General features: G+C 48.3%; 1 protein-coding gene across 1 annotated transcript in view; it reads right to left on the bottom strand.

Moving 5' to 3' along the window:
* Positions 1-9,804: 9,804 nt before the first annotated feature.
* Positions 9,805-19,826, bottom strand: part of Hadh (hydroxyacyl-CoA dehydrogenase) — a 35,732-nt gene continuing 25,710 nt past the window's right edge. The window contains exons 6-8 of the mRNA XM_041655881.1: positions 17,643-17,715; positions 11,837-11,953; positions 9,805-10,614 (exon numbers count right to left, since the gene is read on the bottom strand). Coding sequence (XP_041511815.1) covers positions 10,496-10,614; positions 11,837-11,953; positions 17,643-17,715 — 309 coding nt within the window. The 3' untranslated portion in view covers positions 9,805-10,495. The remainder of the gene's footprint in view (positions 10,615-11,836; positions 11,954-17,642; positions 17,716-19,826) is intronic.

Below are 19,826 nucleotides of genomic sequence, written 5' to 3'. Positions count from 1 at the left end.
GCAGTGGGGACACAGGACAACACCTGCCTCCCATGCCTGGAGACCCCCCTCCCCCCAGTCTCCTCTCCTTTGCCAGGCACAGGTAGGAAACAGCGTCAGAAAGGGCGTCGCCCTGCGCACCTCAGGCTCCCTGAGGCTCCCAGCCAAGTTGTTGCCTTCTTTCTTTAGAGCTCGCTGGATTTCAACCTGAGCTCCCCACATTTTTGGGGCCCACAAGCAAGCAGCAGCACCATCCGTCCCCTCAGAGCCTAAACTTTCTCAGTGTTTAGAGAGACCCACAATTTCCCCCCGTAAGCACTTGTGACACGAGTTCATGCTGCTATCTATCTGACTTAGCAGAAACTCCGTTCTTCAAACTCTCGCTCTTCCCTGACCTTCCACCTTTGAGTTTGCCTGAGATCCCTGGTGTCACCGGATAACTGAAATCCCGCCCTGGAATTCTAGTTCTTTCCTTTTCAACCACGAGTACAGCTGGGGAACAGCTGGCTCCTGTGCTTGTAATAACCTTCCGTATAGTGTACTTGAAGGTTGCCGTTAAATCACCCCTCAGATTTCTCTTCTCCAGGCTAAGTAATCCCAATTCCTCGAGGCTTTTCATCAGCAGCGCTTTAATCATTTTCATTACTAGCCTCTGGAACCGCTCCAGTCCCTTTTCGTTTAATCCGAAACTTGAACCAGGAACGACCATATTATGTTCTGGGGTCCTACTTGTTATGAAGGTTTCATATTCAGCCCTCATTCGGGGATCATCTTAACATACATGGTTCAAGGCACTCCCTCTGACACCGCCACCATGATACTTGCCGAGTTCGCTAGACAAGCAAACATGGTAGACTACTTTTCTGGGGGCGGAGGATGGAATCTTATCCACGTCTGGGATACAGAGAGCAGGTAAAAAGGCTCGTTCCCAGCCCTGCTTTCTGGGGGCATTTGTACTGAGGAAAGAGAATCAGGCATTCCCCTGCTCCGAGAGAGAGAGAGAGAGAGAGAGAGAGAGAGAGAGAGAGAGATCAAAAAGGGTGCCTGTGGCTCAAGAGAACCTTCCGGCCACTCCTTTTTGATCATAAAGCGATGTGCTCCCTGGCCTGCAGCTAACACAAAGCCCAGCCTTTCTGGGTGCCTCGCCTTACCTGAGGTCACAGTTGGCACACTCAGCCTTCCACCGGGGTGTTTTCCTCCTGTTATGGTTCATTTGTTGTCAGGGTTACTGGCAATACCTGTCCAGTTGGGAGGGACCTTCCAACTGCTTCGTGTCTTTAGCGTATGATAGAGATGCCAGTGGGTTTCTTGGTATCATGCGAGAAGCTGCTGTTTGAAATGATTGGCCATGCTTCATAGAAAAACTTCATCTTCCTCGGGGAGAATAGAGGAAAAGAAGGTAGAACCATGTTTACAATGATATAAAACAGTAACACGAAATTTTATAAGCTCAAGCACCCAAGTGAATAAAAACGGTTGCTTGCTTTTCTTTATCGAGGAAACGATGCTCCGTATTCATGGTCAAGTGCTGTGGGCCACGGTGAAGGTGTGTGGAGTAATGAGCCGGGCACGCTGGCTCACACCACAAATATCAGCAGAGCTCAGAGTGGTGTCGGACCCCCAGCAGCTATGAAACACTTCATGAATGGCCTTCCCCTTGAGTTATAATTCACTAGAAAGTATGTTTGGATCCATTGGGGTGGGGGGAGGTCCTGTCCTGTCTGTGTGGCCTATGGCCATAAAACACTGGTGCGCAGTCGTGTTCAGGGAAGTGTTAATGGGGACTGTTTGGAACTCAAGATCAGTTAGGCACTTAGATGGGGTGGGGGGATGTTGGTATATTACCCACACTGGTGTGTGTGATCATTAAATCTCAGTACCCTCTGTCATTTAAAAATTTATTTTGCAGCCGGGCGGTGGTGGCGCACGCCTTTAATCCCAGCACTCGGGAGGCAGAGGCAGGCGGATCTCTGTGAGTTCGAGACCAGCCTGGTCTACAGAGCTAGTTCCAGGACAGGCTCCAAAGCCACAGGGAAACCCTGTCTCAAAAAACCAAAAAAATAAAAAAATAAAAATAAAAAAAAATAAAAAATTTATTTTGCATGTGTGAGCATGGGTGTGTGTGTGTGTGTGTGTGTGTGCCACAGAACTGTGTGGAAGCCAGAGGACAGCGTGTAAAAGCTTTCATTTTCTACCATGTGGATCCTGGGGATTGAACTCAGGTCACCAGGTTTGGCCGCCCTTCCCCACTGAGCCATCTTGTGGGCCCTAACCTATTTTTTTTAAAATATTTATTTATTTATTATGTATACAATACTCTGCATCAGACCTCATTACAGATGGTTGTGAGCCACCATGTGGTTGCCGGGAATTGAACTCAGGACCTTTGGAAGAGCAGGCAATGCTCTTAACCACTGAGCCATCTCTCCAGCCCAGCCTATTTTTTAAGGCAGGATCTTACTATGTACCCACCCTCAAGCCAGCCTCAAGCTCTTGATCCTCCTACCTCTACCTCCCCATTGCTGGGGTTACAGATGAAATATCTTGCTGGATTTAGCTCGAGATGTTAACAGTTCAATTAATTTATCTCCATATGAGATGTGTGGGAGAAACTGGCAGAAACCATAGGGGCCAGATGGAAGTAAGAATAGTGCACATGAGTAGCAGATGTGGTCACGTGTCACCTTGAGGGTCTCATTGCCGTCACTGCAGAATTAGTGGGGTAGACATCCTTTCTTCCTTTGTCACAGGATCTGAAGTCAGTGGCGTTGCTGAATTCTAGTTAATGCTACAATGTTTCCTCCATGACAAAGGTGTATAAGGTGACCGAAATAAAGCCCCACAAACTGCCCTAATTATTGTTGCCATAGGCCTTTAAGGTTTTTACTATTATTTGTGAGTTTTTAAAAATATGGATGTAAGTGTTTTGCCTGCATGTATGTATGTGCACACCATGTGTGTGCCTGGTCAGAACAGGGCATTACAACTCCTCGGACTGGAGTTACAGACGGCTGTGAGCCACCACACCAGTGCTGGGAACCAACATTAGGTCCTCTGCTAGAGCAGCAAGGACTCTTAACCATTGAGCCGTCACCAGCACCAAGGCTTTCCCTTCATTCAAGTCTTCTCTATTTAAAAAGATTCGTCTTCGCTTGGGTTTCTATTGCTGTGAAGACACTATGACCACAGTAAATCTTATAAAGAAACATTTGATGGAGGTGGCAGCTTACAGTTTCAGAGGTTCAGTCCATTATCATCATGGTGGGACGTGGTGGCATGCAGGCAGACACGGTGCTGGGGCTGAGCGTCCTGCATCTTGCAAAGGCAACAGGAAGTGAACTGTCTCCCTGGGCATGGCTTGAACACGTATGAGAACTCACAACCCGCCTCCACCAAGACACACTTCCTCCAACAATGCCACACCTACTCCAACGAGGTCATACTTCCTAATAGTGTTACCCCCTTTGGGAGCCATGTTTTTTCAAACCACGACAGCTCCCAGGTCTGGCTTGCCCAACTTGGTCTGTGTGGAGTTCATCTGGGGAGTTTAACAAGCTCCAGGGGAAACTTGTGGATTATCTTCCTGTTCTTGACACTTGCTGGTGGTGTCTGACACACACAGGCTACACTAGCTGTCTTCCTTTTGTTTTAGTTAGCTGGCGCTGTCTGTCCCTCAGTTTCTAGCCTGGAGCATTTGAACCTATTAGATGGCCCGTGCAGAAGCCATTTTGCCCTTACCCTCCATGGGGCACTTGGCAGCTGTGACTACATTTAAATGTTTTTTAAATTAAGCATGAATGTGTGTGGCTTTGTACCCATGCATGCAATACCCGATGCGAGCTAGCAGATCCATCCCTTGGAGCTGGAGTTACAGGCAGTTGTGAGTGGCCTGACATGGGTGCTGGGAACCACATGGGTCCTCTGCAGGGGTACATGCTCCTAAACCACTGAGCCATCTCCCCAGCTCCTCACTTTCAACCTCAGACTTTCTCACAATGACTCTTTGAATTCATATTCTCATTCTCTGTCTTTTCTCCCTCCCCTACTCCTTCCTCTTCATAGAATAGCATCTTAGATTGGATGATGAGATCTTCAGCCAGTAGAGCTGTGGGATGTCAGGTGTTACCAGAAAGCGTGTGGTACAGAGTCCCAGGAGACGAGGAAGCTGCTGTTTGCAGATCACATCAGTGAGCAGTGTGGCCCTCTTTGACCTCCACATTTAGGATAATAATTTATTTTTATTTTATGTGCATTGGTGTTTTGCCTGCATGCATGTCTGTGTGAGAGTGTCAGATCTTGGAATTACAGTTGTGAGCTGCCATCTGGGTGCTGGGAATTGAACCTGGGTCCTTTGAAAGAGCAGTCAGTGCTGTAGTAATAAGAGCGGCGGGCTGCATCCCCGGCACCCGGCCGCCCCCACGGCTAGCTTTACCTGAAATAATTACATGGAAACTGTATTCTTTTAAACACTGCTTGGCCCTTTAGCTCTAGCCCTTACTGGCTAATTCTGATATCCCGATCAACCCATCTCTAATAAACTGTGTACACCGGTCTTACTGGGAAGATTCTAGCCTACGTCCATCCTGGGTTGGAGCTTCATCGCGTGTGTCTGCCCAGGAGCAGGGCATGGTGTCTCTCTGCTCCAGAGAGCAGAGCTGTCGAGTCTCTGTCTGAGATGCCTTACCTCACTTCCTCTTCCTCCCAGCATTCTGTTCTGTTTACTCCACCCGCCTATGTTCTAAGCTATGAGCCCAAGCAGTTTGTTTAGTACTTAACCAATGAAATCAACAGATTGATATATGACACTCCCACATCACAGTGCTCTTAACCACTGAGCCACCTCTCCAGCCTGGATTCTTTTGATTTTAATGAAAGGGTGTCAAGTATTACTCTTCCAACACAAGTGTGCCCACCCAAGACTTAAGAAAGGGCACACAAGCCAGGGGTACTGATACACAACAATCCCAGTAACTCCTGAGATAGAGGCAGAAAGACTGCCCAAAGTTCAAGGCTAGCCTTATCTTCATAGTAGGATTGAAGCCAGCCAGGGCTGCACAGGAAGACACTGTCTCAGAAACAAGTAAATCAAAAGTTGTAAGTCCTAACAACCTTCCCTTAGACCTATGACTCCTGCAGACATCACTTCCATGATCCACCATGAGGCCATGTGCCAAAGAGCAGCTGGCCTTCCAATGAGGTGGGCGTTGCCTATAAACCAAAGTCTCTACCTGCCATGGAGACGGTGACCCTGTAGCTGGATGTAGCTCTCCTGCCCACCCACTAGTGAATAACCACGCTGAGGCTTAATATTAATTATAAATGTTTGGCTGATGGCTCATGTTTCTTACTGTCTAGCTCTACACATAAATTAACCCATTTCTAATCACCTGTATATCACCACGTGCCCCTGTGATTTACCAGTGATGCCCTGGCATTTTCCTCCTCCACCAGCTGCTGGCATCTCTCTGACTCCGCCCTTTTTCTCCATCTCTGTTTGGAGTTCCCGCCTGGCTCTTTTCTGTCTGTCTATTGGCCAAATCAGCTTCTTTATTAACCAACAGTCATAAAACATATTCACAGCATACGGAGAGACATCCCACATCCCTACTCTGTCTTCTTTGGTCCTATTGTGAGTCCATTGTTAGAGCAAGGAGTGTCCCTGCAGTCTGCCTCCCTACGGCTTAAGATAGAGGTTGAGGGCTCTGGAAACTGATGGATCCCCAATGAGGCAGAACAGTTCATTCTCCCAAACCTCCCTGGGTAGAAAACTCAGTTTCAGAAACGCCTTCTGGTTTTAGAGACTCCCAGTTTTGTTTGGCCTTCTCCGCCTGGTAATTCTGAGTCAGTTCTGAGGGGACGCGAGGGCAGTTACTGGAGGTTTTCTCTAACAAGGCCTGTTCACAAGCATGATTTGGTAAGACATTCCAGTATGGGCACCTACAGAAATCTTAGCAAGACCTGGAGCCAGAATCTAGACCCCTCCCCTCTCTGAGGACCCGGAAGGCTTGCCCTGCCATCGTGACCTGAAGTGGTATTCCTTCCATACATGCACAGACTTCTGTTTCAGGCAGTTATGGTGTCAATTCCCCTTAAAGGATGAACCAGCATCAGAAGAGTCAGCACAGACACAAAAGAGCAATCTTCCATCCCTCCCTCGCCTAGTGCGGACTCGTTCCCATACTTCTGACCCCACAAAACCGTCAGCAGCTTATCCAGTGTTACTTGAAAATCCAACATGGGGGTCAGGGATGGAGGGATCACTTGGTGTTAAAGGCAATAGCTTTTCTCGCAAAAGATGGAATTTGATTCTGAGCACCAACGTGGCAGCTCACAACCCCCTGTAAATTCAGATGCGGGGTAACAGCGCCCTCTTCCTGCCTCTGCAGGGACAGTACACAAGCAGTGCTGAGATACAGGCAGGCAAAACATCCAAACACATAAAATACTCTTAAATTTTTTTTTAAGAAATAAAACCACAGCATAGTAGGATAAAGTTCATGTCTACACCTTTGAGAAAGCCCCTCCCTCTTCTCTGGGATCTTAAATCATCTAGTGCTTATATATAAAATGTCACCTAAGAGTGGTATTGCTGGATCCAGGGGTAGGTTGATCCCGAATTTCCTGAGAAACCGAAACACTGCTTTCCAGAGTGGTTGCACAAGTTTGCATTCCCACCAGCAATGGGTGAGTGTACCCCTTTCTCCACAACCTCTCCAGCAAAGGCTATCATTGGTGTTTTTTATTTTAGCCATTCTGACAGGTGTAAGGTGGTATCTTAAAGTTGTCTTGATTTGCATTTCCCTGATCGCTAAGGAAGTTGAGCATGACCAAAAAAAAAAAAAATAATAAAAAAATAAAATGTCACCTAGACGACAGCCACTCTTCCGGCACACCAGACTCGGCTATGTCGCTGATCCACCAGCTCTCGGACGACTTGGAAAGTCTTCCTTGGTAACTATGGGAGTGGAAAGTGAGTCCGTGGCTGCCACTCAGAGCTGTTCCCAGACCGCAGCTCATTTCTCTACGTATAAAGTACCCAGGGCTGCGGTCACCCCATGGCTTCCTGTCCAGCTAGCCTCTCTGCACCCCACAAGGCATGCAGCTTCCTTCAGCTCGAGATCTGATCATCCGTATCCCCCAGGTCGGGTTCCAACACTGTATCCATCTTACCAGAAATACACATCCAGACAAGAACCGCTCCGGGTGACTCAGGCAAAGAAAGGGGCTGGAGGCTACAACCCAGCTGACTCTTTTCAAAGCCAATCCCCCAGCAGCTACCACTGGTGGGCTGAAATAAAACCCAGCATTAGTGCCATCAATTGGGTTCTGCTGTGGTTAAGCCTTGTTTTGTCATCTCAACAAGGTAGCAGAGAAAAAAGAAACTAAATGGATCGGTGAGGGGAGGGGGAGCCTGTGATTATGAAACTTTGAGGCAGTTGAAAATAACAGAACACAACCAAATGGATGCTTTCAAAGTACGGTTTTGAGAGCAAGGTGACAAGGGCTGAGGATACAGTCAGTCAGCAGAGTACCTGCCTGGTACACAGTATGTCCTGGGTTTGATCCCCAGCATTCGGAAGGTGGGGGGGGGGCAGTAGGATCAGCTGTTCAAAATTAATCCGGGCTCCATGGCAAGTTTGAGATCACCCTGGGACGCACGAAGCTCTGTCGCCAGGTCGGGGAGTAGAGGGAGCACAGCAACAATCCCACTGGCCAAGCATTTTCAGATTATCGTTGATGTCGTTCACAAGAAAATTAGCCCCACGGAATTAGAGCCACACCCTGTATTTTAAATACAGTGTTACTTAGGTTGAAATGTTCAGGGGATTAAAATCAAGGTGGGATAAGATCCAAAACCTGTGTCACGTGTGTGAGGCACGTACTGCACTGAGAGGAAAAGCACACCAGGCGTGTGCTATTGAGCAAGTCATGGCTCACACGCTGGCTTTACCCTCCTCAGGCACGAGCAGCCCAATCTCAAATGAGTTTCTGAAAGCCGGCACTAGCCAAACTGAACTACCTGGTAGAACTGGTGACAGGCCCCTTTATAACATGTGCTGTTTTGGGGCGTAGGATCTGGCTGCATGGCCCACACGGGTCTCGAACTCACGCTCCTCCTGCATGTGCCATCCCGCTCTAGACTAACCCCAGCGGGTCTCATTGTCAACACCTGCTTCCACGTGACCTCGTGCTGCATCAACCAACGGTTCCCTAGAAACCTCACAGTCCGTGTCAGTAAGGTGAGCAATGCTTTTCCCTTGAGCCGCTGTGATCAGCAGTAACAATAAATCGTATGGACATCACAGGGCCACGGGTTTGTTTCTGTAGCATGTTTTCAAAACAATCAAGAATTTCCTTTGAAATTCTCACTTCTATTAGAGGAATTAATGACACTAAGAAGTAGCGGGAGGAGTATGTTTTTGTTGTTATTTTGTTTTATTTATTTTACTTAAACACTGGCATTGACTTTCAATGCTATAAAAAGGTTCAGGCTGCCATTAAGAGGCAACTTTAGAAGCTGAGGACCAGGCTCATTCCCCCCAAGGATGACCAAAAACTAATTAAGAAAGCACAAGAGATGGGAATCTAACTAGGGTTTGATTTTCAGAGAGATCGCAGAAGCGCTGTCTGCGAGACCTTTCTTCCCACCTGAGGTCACAGAGCCATGGGAGGGGACAGGAGACCACTCCCCAAGTGCCAACTTGAAGAAGAGGAAAAGCTTCCAGATCCTTCCCGGGGCAGCCCCCAGAACATAATGCAAGGCAAAGATATTATAAAATGGCAAAGGGGTTCAGAGGCTGAGCTTCTGAACATCTGGCAAGATCAAAGTGCGTTTTAAAATGCCATCCAGAAACAGCGTGGCGTCTCTCCCCACCCTGGGAGCCGACGGTTGTACCCCTGAGTTCTCTCTCTTTCCTGAAACTTGGTGGTTAAGAGAGAGCTAGGCATCTTCAGGACGAGTGCCCACATCCTCTACAGACTCTGGTTAGAAGGTGACAAACTGAAGCCTGTGGGCCAGGGGTCACAGCAAAGGTCAAGAGCTAGCCTGGGAAGAAGCAGAGCTCTGAGGCCACAGGTGACCTAGAAACGGTGGGGGGAGGGGGAGAGAAGCATCTGAACGTCCCTCCCGGGTCCAGGCAATATATAAGAAGAGCATCAGCCAAGTTCTAGTGTGTTGGTAAGCACAAACGCATATATGTGTGTGTTTTCTCACTTTGTGACACACTCAGATCGTTTTAAATTAATAAATTCCCTCTTATCAATCACGAAATAGGAAAGAAACTCAGCCAAGAATATCCTGACAGAACTATGGCCTGAGAAGACAAGCACCTCCACCTGTTTGGGGGAACAGACTGCCCGAAAGTTTACAGTTGAGATTTCCAGATTTATTCTTTTGTATTTGTCATCAAAAAAATCCAGATCCAACCCAGACTCTGCTACTAAACATCTGATGACCTCAGACATGGCAGGCCACTCACTTAAGCTCTGCTCAGGAAGCCACTGGACCTCGGGGCTCCTGATGTCTTCCCACACTCTATCATGGAAGACACTCTGTCAGGCCAATGATTAAAAGAATCTTATGTTATGTTATTTTACTTTGTTGGCAAAGAAGAAACAGATGTTCTAAAAAAAAAAAAAAAAAAAAAAAAAAACAAAAACCACTCATTGTGCCCTTGTTTCTGTTTTACTGCTAAGAAACGCGGAAGGGCCAGGCACGGGCCAGATTCAAATACCCTCCACCATTCCTCCCACGCTGCCGCTTCAGTACCGGCCAGAGGCCGGAGAAGAGGGGCCCTGTTTTATAATTACTTAAGCAGTTTATGATTTTAAGTTATTTAGGTTTATTTATTTCCATTCCCATTTTTACAGAGTAAAAGATTGCATTTTATTAGAGTCGATTCATAGGCACTTGGGAGCACTGATTTCTCATGAGCAAACAAGAGGGACGGACAGCGATGGGGATGGTTTGGATGGCCACGAGGATGGGCCTTTTCCCGGACACCAAACTCAAGCTCACGTGTGCTTGCCCGCCACTCCAGAAGCCCTGTCCAGATGAGAAGTAAACAAGGCAGAACATGTTCTGCAACGCCCAGAATGTAGGCTAAGGCTTGAGGCTACAAACTGCAAGGGTACCCAGGCAGGCAAGGCCCTTAGATGCACCAGTAGGCACAACGGCTCTTAACCCCTGGGTTCAAGACCCATAAACATGGCATATTCACTTCCAGAAGACCTGAGTGAAGGAGTCTAATTAATGCTTTTACAAAAAATGGCAAGGTTCAGAAAAAAAGATGCTCGCTCCAAGGCACAGAAAAACATACAGACGCGAATAGACTGAAGCAGAGAATTGGATCTCAGTGGAGGAATCTTATTACTGCAACTAGTCAAAGGGTTACTTCAAAGAGACGGCAAGGGAGGCCATTGAGCAGCCCATGGCGAGCCTTGAGACCACCGCCCACAGTGCGCTCGTCCTTGTCCCGTGGCTGGCTGGGGGTGCTGCCGAGGGACTCCTGTCGCATCACTTGTATTTGTAAAATCCTTCTCCGCTCTTCCTGCCCATCTTCTTCTGGGCCACCAGATTGTTCATGGAAGAACTGGGCTGAAACAGGGGGTTCGCTGGGTCCATTTCATGCCACCCTGTTGAGAGGAAGGACAAGGGCTTATTTTGGTTGGGTAGTCTCAGGGCATGCCTGGGGCACCATCGTGGCAGAGATATATAAGGCAACCTTCACCGGCACAGCCAACACCGATCCTAAAGCGGGTACACCACTATTTACCTGTGCTGCTAGAAGGGGCTCTATTGCAGGGTGCCTTGTTCCCCAGGACTCCCCCCACACCAAGGCAAATGCCCACAAGCTCGGACAGAATCTCCCACTAACCGACTGGCTTCCCAAGTGGGAGAGTTAGCGCTCCAGATCCGTTCCATCCCGCGTTCTGCTCCCAGTGGAGCACAGTCTCACACATCCTCAGATTTCCCCTGCCAACATCTAAGACCCTCTCTTCCCGATATTAAAGGGGTTTGGTGAAATGCTGGAGCAGTCTGCTACATTCGATTTCAGAAGCTTATGCTGTCTTCCAAACCACTCCCCTTTGAAAACCGTCTGAATAGCTTGACTTCAATGGCGGTCACACAAATCAGCTCACTGATAGCACGGCACAATGTACCACTGGTAACATCCCGACTTTCATTTTGCACTGTGGTTATTTCAGATACAGCTATTGGGGGGAGCGGGGAGTGAATGGAGGGTGCACAGGACCCAAGTTATACTAGCGATGCCTATGATCTATAATTCTATCCAAATGAAAGGCCACAAAGAGTTGACCTCCTAAGCAGCAATATGCCATCTCCCTCCTGCTGCCGTCTGTGTGAATCTCCAACTAGCTGCTACAGCTGAACTCGCTTTGCTCCTCCAAAGGCAGTGCGGAAAAAAGGTGGAATCTTCTTCAAGAGCTGGGCCCTGAGAAGGCACTCATGAGACTCCACCCACCCAAGTGGACTTATAATTTTCTCAGGAGTGGGCCAAATCGAGTGACTAGATTCCTTCTTGAGAGAGTGGACGATTACAAACCAGGGTCATCCCGTACCCTCCCCATAGCCCTTTCTGCACGTGGCTGTTTTACTTCGTAGCCTCTGCCATGTTGTGACAGAGCCAGGAGCATCTTGTCACTTGGAGCATCTCTAGCTGTCAGAGCCTCACAACTCTTTTCCTTTATAAAGCATCCTATCCTCAGGCATTTGGACTAAGGAAAAGGAGGACTCTCAATGTCTTAAGATCCCTTGCAACCTTTTCTTAACATTACAACTAAGAGACGATTTCAACCCGGTTTTTAAGAAGAAAGAAAAGGTTTCCATTCCTACCATCCAAGATGAACTTAGTAGTATCCAGGCCAACGTAGTCAAGAAGTTCAAATGGCCCCATGGGGTAGCCAGCTCCCAGCTTCATCGCTGTATCAATGTCCTCCTTAGATGCATCACCTGCAGAGCAGAGGGCAGCCCTGAGTCGCCACCACCTCTCCTCAACTCTCCCCAGGCCTGGGCCAGTTCCAGAATCACTGGGATCGTACAGACGCACACATTCAGAAAATCACCAGGACTGTATAGACGCATACACTCAGAAAACCACTAGGATCATATAGATGCACACATTCAGAAAATCACTCGGATAGTATAGACGCACACACTCAAAATCACTAGGATCGTATAGACGCACACACTCAAAATCACTCGGATCGTATAGACGCACACACTCAAAATCACTAGGATCGTATAGACGCACACACTCAAAATGACTAGGATCATATAGACGCACACATTCAGAAGATCACTAGGATCGTATAGACGCACACCATGTTTTCTGCCTCCAAAATCAGAAACCAGAATCAACTTTATTACATGGCTGTCTATCTAGAATTTTGCTTCAAAGCATAAAGTAGTGGCCAATAATATGAGTGCTGAATGAAGGGCTAAAGCAGTGTATTCCACACCTAGACATGACAGACGTCTCAACTGGGCCCTCTTCCTCAACAATAAATCCTTCCAAATCTAACACCACATTTTTCGAAGCTCTAAAATAATGCCAGAGGATGTCAGTGCAATCTAAGGTGATTACGGCGCCAGGCACAGTGGCTCATGCCTGCAATGTCAGCAGCTGGGAAATTGAGGGAAGAGAAAAGTGAGCTCCAGGACAGCCTGGACCGCCAAGTGGAACCCTATAAACACACAGAGAGACATACACAGACACAGACACACACATGCGAAAGAAAATCCACGCGATTATTTTCTTTGAGTGATATTAAGTACTTGGTATAATCTTATACTAACATAATCCTAGCACTAGTACAACCCTAATTAGGATTGGAGGGATGCTGGAGTTGACTCCATGGTTAAAAAGAAATCGTTGTTCTTGTCCAGGACCCAGGTTCGATTCCCAGCACCCACACAACAGCTCAAAACCAGGCACACACATGGTGCACAGGCATACATGCAGGGAAAATACTCAATCACTTAAAAAAGAAATTTTAAAAAATAGAATAAATACAGTCCTCCCCTCTACGAACTGAGCTATCCAAGGGCAACACATGGAAGAAGGCTGTTTATCTCATGAATCCTGACCTGTGGACACCCAGCGGACGTCTGGGTGGGCTGTTCCTTAGTGTACTCTCAATACAACAATTCTAACCTTACACAAACTGCTCTGATGTGCTCGAGAAATAAAAAGGACACACTCTGAATCATTTAGGGAGCCCAGCCTCTCCCCACACACACACAAAAAAAATAGAAATAGAGGCATCTGAGAAATCACGCTTTGAATTTTATGTCGTAGGAAAGCAAAAATCGCCATACACTTATGAATCTCATCAGGTGGTCTCACACAGCCCATCCTCCCTCCCGGTCCCATGGCAGGGTGGGGAGTTAAACCCAGAGCCTCGAAACGGCTGAGCAACCTCTAGCAGTGCGCTCTATTCCCAGCCCTGCTTTATTCAGTTTGTATCTATTACTTACTGGGTTCTCGACACTTGCAGAGACAACGGCAAAACAAGGTAGTGGTGATGTAATAGAGGAGGAGAGGGGGCAAACTCACTGCAGCATCTGAACCAGCTCCATAACCCCCCCTCCGCCCGAGGCCCAGGTTCCAAATAGAGCCTGGACCGGCACCCTAGCCGGACACTACAGCGCATGCGCAGAGGACACGGGAGGGACGGCGCAGGTAGCTGGGCTCTGACTCCGCAGCTCACATAAGCGCTGTTCAGGGTGCGAACACTGAGGTGTCCATGAAGCTACAGCTGCATTCAGATGCCAGAAGTAACATCCTGCCAGGCTCCTGCCCCAGGACACCTTCCTCCATGCTGTGCCCTGGGCCAATCAATAAGCCTCCCTCTACCTTCAGGCCTCAGCCTCTTCCTTCAGGCTTCTGTTCAGATGGGGCCAATCAGAGCACCCCCCTGCAGTGCACCAAACAGTAGCAGCTAGGACTGGGAGCCAGGGGCACCTCTCACCCTGCAGGTCTCCACAGTTGTCAGTCAGAGCCCCAATCACTCACTTATATAGGCGGTGTCCCCTCAAAAGAATGCAATGTCCTGGGGACAGAAATCTAACAGCAGCGAACTTAACCTAAAGCCATTTAATCACACCCAAGTGCCCTAAAAACAACGCTATAATTCCCAAGGCAGACCCTCACTTGAGGATTATTGCTGTTTCCAAAATTACGGAAAGCATAAAGCACTGTTTAAAAAAAAAATCAGTAAACATCTACAAAGTTAACAGAATTCTAAAAAAAAAAAAATCTGTCTTAAGTAGATTAGAGTAAATAGGCAAAGAGAAAAAGACAGAAAAGCAATATATACAATATGTATATACCGAGGAGTCACGAATGACGAACTTCCTAAACCCTTGTAGAGTCCAGTACTTGAAGAGAACCTGATGCTCCTTACACACACACACACACACACACACACACGCACGCACACATACACACCACACACACACCACACAAAACTCTGCTTCACTCTTTCTGGCTCCCGTGACTATGGGGTCCTTACCTCAGGATAAAGAGGAGACTCCTCCTCAGAGAATTCCCCAAACCTGAATGGGTGGAGGCCTGGGCCAGGAAACTAAGACCAGGGACCTGAAGCCACAGCTGAGTTGGTCTCTGTCTCTCTGGCACCACCTGCCGGCCAGCTTCAACATTACCAGTCTTAGCTGTATACAAGTTACCAGAGAACTGCGGTACTTGAGTCAGGGTGAGGCAGGAAGTGTGGCAGTGGGGATTTTGTAGGACACCCTACAGCGGCTAGAGGATAAGCTCATGACATCACATCCCTCCTAAGAGGAACTAACCACGTGCCCTTGTCACCCTATTGGAGCTGAGTGGGCACATGACAGGGACTGCAGGTTTCCAAGCCTACACTGCTCTGACCCTCGGAGTTGGGACACTGCGCCCATCCGGCCTCCACCAGTCTGAAGGAACAAAGCTATGCACAGCTCACAGCTGTGAAAGAAATGGCGAAGGCTGTCAGAGGAGGTCAGAGGTCAGAAATTCAGTGAGCCTCCATGAGGTTCTTTCTACATAGGACGTGAGAAGTGTGGTTGGTGGGCATTCATGGTGTATCGGCAGCTGCTCAGTTCTCTGCAGCCTCGACTAAACAGTCTCCCATACATCCTGGTTTAGGCACGCCTGTCTATCCACCAACCTGTAGACACACATACACACACACACACACACACACGCACACGCACACGCACACACACGCACACGCACACACAGTGCACCAACAGCAAAGGACAGAAACATTCTCTCCGAGCTAGGAAATAAAGCCAGAACACAGTCAGAGGCCAGGCCCCAGCCGGGTACATGGACAGAAACAGGGAACAGTAAATATTACAGGTTCTCAGCAAGCAGGGCCTAAGAAAGACATGTAGTAACTTAACCAGGGTAGCTGCCTGGCTGAGCCCCATTATAGCGGCCTGGCAGGATGGGGCTGGGAGAGGAAGGGAACAGTGATGACAGGGAGGCACCAAGGTGACAAACGACAAGAGTGGGAGGATCTAGATGCTTCAGTGAAAACGCAGAGCTGTGGATAAAGACCAGGGTGTGGGCGCATCTAAGCAAGCACGCACTGGCGTTGGCCAGGTGAGTAGCCAAAAAAACACTAGTAGAGGCCTAGAGTCCAGAGCCCAGTGTGAAGCTGCAAACCTGGACCCGCATGACATTAGCAGCTTCAGGATGGACAAATGTTCTGACACGGGATCCAGCCACAAAGAGAGAGGCCGCAGGACCAGTAAGGAAAGGCCACCCAGAGAAGCACCAAGAGCAAGCCGAAAGCAGCCCTCGAGCCAGGTCCTGTCTTTCCTGGTGTGACACAGTGGTGGCTAGAAATGGTGAGGGGCAGCGGAGGGCAGAACAGGGTCTTTAACTTAGCATCAGACACTTGGCACGTGGGAGTGGTATCAAAGGGTAGGGTGTTTCAGAGGAAAAAAAAAAACACCACGAGAAGGTGCTACATTCTAACATTACATTTATTAGAGGGGAAAAAAACCCACGAATGTCTTTCAAGGTAAGCCAAAATGCCACATACTTTCTCTGAGGTGTAATTAGGCGCATTTGTTGAAGATAAACACAGAAGTGTTGGTTTGATCTTGGAGTAAAAGGTAGGCAACGGCTCCCATAAAGCACGGAGGCCAGTTTAATATTTAAAGCCAAGTTTGACGAGGCAAGTGTGCTTTGTCTGCTTGGAAGAGCTGGTGTGAACGCTCTGTTTGGGAAACGGCATTCTTGAGAGCGTTCGGAAATGACGTCACTCAAATAAACGATCACTCTTGTGTTTTACCCGTCCCTAAAGCTTTCTGGCTTGCACGGGAGACATCACACACTTTCCTTCTTAGAAACGGGAAAGAAGTCAGGCAGTAGGGGTATGCATGCTTCCTAGCCATGGACCATGTCCTGAGGCTTATGTTTCTACAGCAGACAAAGTCATTGTCTGTCAACTAGAAGTGGACACTTCAGGCCCAGGTGATGGCTCACGGTGCTAAGCATGGTGACTGACTCACGCCGTTAATCCCAGCACTCGGGAGGCAGAGGCTCTGAGAGTTCAAGACCTGCCTGGTCTACAGAGCAAGTTCCAGGATGAGGAGGGCTGTTACACAGAGAAACCCTGTCTCAAAAGTCACGCGTGTGCACGCACGCACGGGCGAGCACACACACACGGGCGAGCACACACACAGAGTGTGCTTGCCATGTAAGCCTGGAGACCTGAATTGGATCCCCAGAATTGTATAAAGATAGGAGAGAACTGAGCCCACCAAGTTGTCTTCTAACCTCCATACATACAACATGGCATGATATGCAGGCATGCAAGCACCACGCACACATACACACAATTTTTTTTTAAAAGGGGGACATTTTAGATCATTCATGAGGTGCAAAGCAGGGCTTCATGACATTTTTCAATAAGGACATTGTCCCTACCATGCATCAATTCTGTCATTGTCCCATCTCCCATCAAACAGCCCCAGGTTTTCTACATTAAACAACTTTAAACAACTAGTCTGGTTATTTTTCCATTCCTATCTTACTATTTGTAGTACTCAGTGTGTGTGCATGGGTGTGTGTGTCTGTGTGTGCATAACATGTATCATAAATATGAACGCATGTGTATGAGTGTGTGCACATGTGTGCATGTGTGTATGCGCATGTGTGTGCTTGAGTGTGTGTAACATGGATCATGCAGGCATGTGGTGTGTATGTGACGTGTGTATAACAAGCATCACGCATGCATGTACGCACAGGCTGAGAAGACGGTTGGAGCTGGAGTTACACGTGGGTGTGAGCTGCCCGACACGGATGCTGGGAATCCGTTTGCAAGAGCAGTAATAGCCAAGTCATTTCTCCCTCTCCCCGCAAGCAGTAAACTTTTAACTAAATGTGATGACCGAGGATCTAGATCTGCACCGTCTATGCCATTGCTGCAGCCTGTACTGGAGGCTCACAGGGAGGTCTGTGCCTTGGGGAACCCAGTGGCAAAGGTACTAGGGCCAGGGCAAAGCTGAGCTTAGTCCCACAGAATGAGAATGCAGAGACCCCCTTCCCAGGTTCCACGTAGCCCAAGCCTTCCTGCACGCACACAGACTGAGACCCGGAGGCCTTAGCCTGGCCTGGGACAGGTACCTCGCTCATGCAGCCTGACAGCTTCTATGAGGTACGGCACCAGGAGACGGTTCACGATAAATCCAGGAGTGTCCTGTTGCAGGGGAGAGAGGGAGACAAGTGACTTCATTAAACTTGACCTTCTGTTTAGGGTGCCTTTCACTTTTCCAAACACGCTGTGAAGCTCCTCCCTCTACCTCCTACAGCAACATCCCCTCTTCCACCCTCCACCCCCCTCTCAGGAATCCCTCCATTCTTAAACACCCCATCAGAAATGTAGCATCCCCCAGCTTCCCGAGAGGCGCCAGGGTCAGCTCAGTGTGTCTCAGAGACGACCCGACTGCACACCACACAAACTGACCATCACGGCAAGAGGGTCCAAAGGTCCTTTCACCTTGGCACACCAACAGCAAGGCCTGTGCTGTCTCCTCTGGGTGGGGATGCCCAGAAGTTCCAGCCACTTAGCCAAGACTGTACTAGCGACACCAAGATGTTTGCAGACAAAGTACGCCCTTCGGCGTCAGATTTTCTGTGGAGCTCAGCACTGAGCACCCGAGAGCAGGAAATATAGCATGCACGTGTGCACACACGGTGAGTGAGCACGCAGCCTGCATGGCAACCTGCGCCAGCTGGAAGTTAGTTTTTTCCTCCAGCAAAGGCACCTAAGAGCAGTCCTAAGCTGGTCTACACTTCTTTATAAAAAAGCTAGAAGGGATTTAAAAAGCGTGTTGTGATGAACACACAAACCAGTAAGGCCACTGTGTATTTCCCCTAGCATTACCAGAAACACGGAACACGCTGCACAGCTTCAGAACGGCTATGACTGCCCTGGTGATCGGGCTTTCTCAGCTACACCTTATAGGGCCACTGTACGGATGCCATCTGTCCCTAATGGGAACATTCGGTCACACCACACATAACTGCATCTGTCTTTTACAAGAGCATTTGTGATCCTTGTCTTATGTGACGGCCATATATTGTAATGCTATCTATTGGAAATCCTGCCTCAAAAGCTTGAATAACTATCCCACAAAGGCTCTGTGTGACCACAGGAGGTCACACACAGAGGAGAACCCCAGCCTGTGCACTTCTACCCCACCCTACCCCGGTCACTACCTTCTTATGTCGATACACTTTCTCATACAATTTCTGTTTTCTCTCTTTACTAGAAAATCAATAGTCGGAGAGTGCAGACAAGCATAATAGCCACTGGTGTGGCTAAAAGAAAAAAAAAATTATTTGATTTAAAAGAATGAAAAAAACCTATTATTATTATTTGTTTTTTAATGAGACTAACTACATTTCCTTCCTGACTGTAGACCAAGTACACGGGTTGCCTCTTTGGCTTAGGAAGCCTATAAGGCCAGATGGCTTGTTCAGAGAACTAATGAAAACTTTGTTTTTGTTTTTGCTTTGTTTGTTTTTAATATAATACTGAGTTCAGAATTAGGAATATTTTAGAAAGCTAAAGTACGAGATGAGCCATAACGGTGAGAAATCATAGTCAAAAAAACCGACAACTGACTTCTCAAATGCTGACCAGGGCTTGACACAACAGGGAGACTGTGACGTCATGCAGAAGCTCAACACCCACACGGGTGGAAGCCAGGAAGAACTAAGGCAAAGGGAGATGCTGAAGGGACCTGGCTATCAAGTCAGCGGGTGGCCTCATCTTCCCTAGAGCCTGGAGCGGCTGGTGGTGGTGGCGCAGCACTAGGGGAGCAGAGGCAGGCAGATCTCTGAGAGTTCAAGGCCAGCTTGGGCTCCAGAGCGAGTTCTAGGACAGCCAAGGAAATACAGAAAAATCTTGTCTCAAAAAGAGAGAGAGGGAGGGAGGGAGGGAGGGAGGGAGGGAGGGAGAGAGAGAGAGAGAGAGAGAGAAAGAAAAGAAAAAACCAAATTCAAACTGGCGACGGGTGAATGGAGGTCAAGTTGGCTTTCTTACAGGAAAACCTTCACGCGCCACTAAGGAAGGCCTCCTTGATGTCCCTCGGCCACGTTCGTCTCCTCCTGTCTGAGCACCCTGTGACTGTCTGCAGCGTTCTTTCCAAGACCCAGGCCTTTGTTTTCTACCGGGGCTTTGTGTCCACCAGCCTGGACTTGATGTACAGGCCTCTGATTCCCAGGGCTCAGAAACGGCTGGAACTGATGGACACACAGAAACTGTTTCTAAACACAGCTGCTCATCAACAGGCAGGAGTCAGG

Source organism: Microtus oregoni, unplaced genomic scaffold, assembly GCF_018167655.1.
Source record: "Microtus oregoni isolate MIOR12 unplaced genomic scaffold, Mior012 000000F_ref0000247, whole genome shotgun sequence".
Taxonomy (NCBI): domain Eukaryota; kingdom Metazoa; phylum Chordata; class Mammalia; order Rodentia; family Cricetidae; genus Microtus; species Microtus oregoni.
The sequence above is the reverse complement of the archived record's forward strand: the minus strand, read 5'-3'. Positions and strand labels throughout refer to the sequence as shown.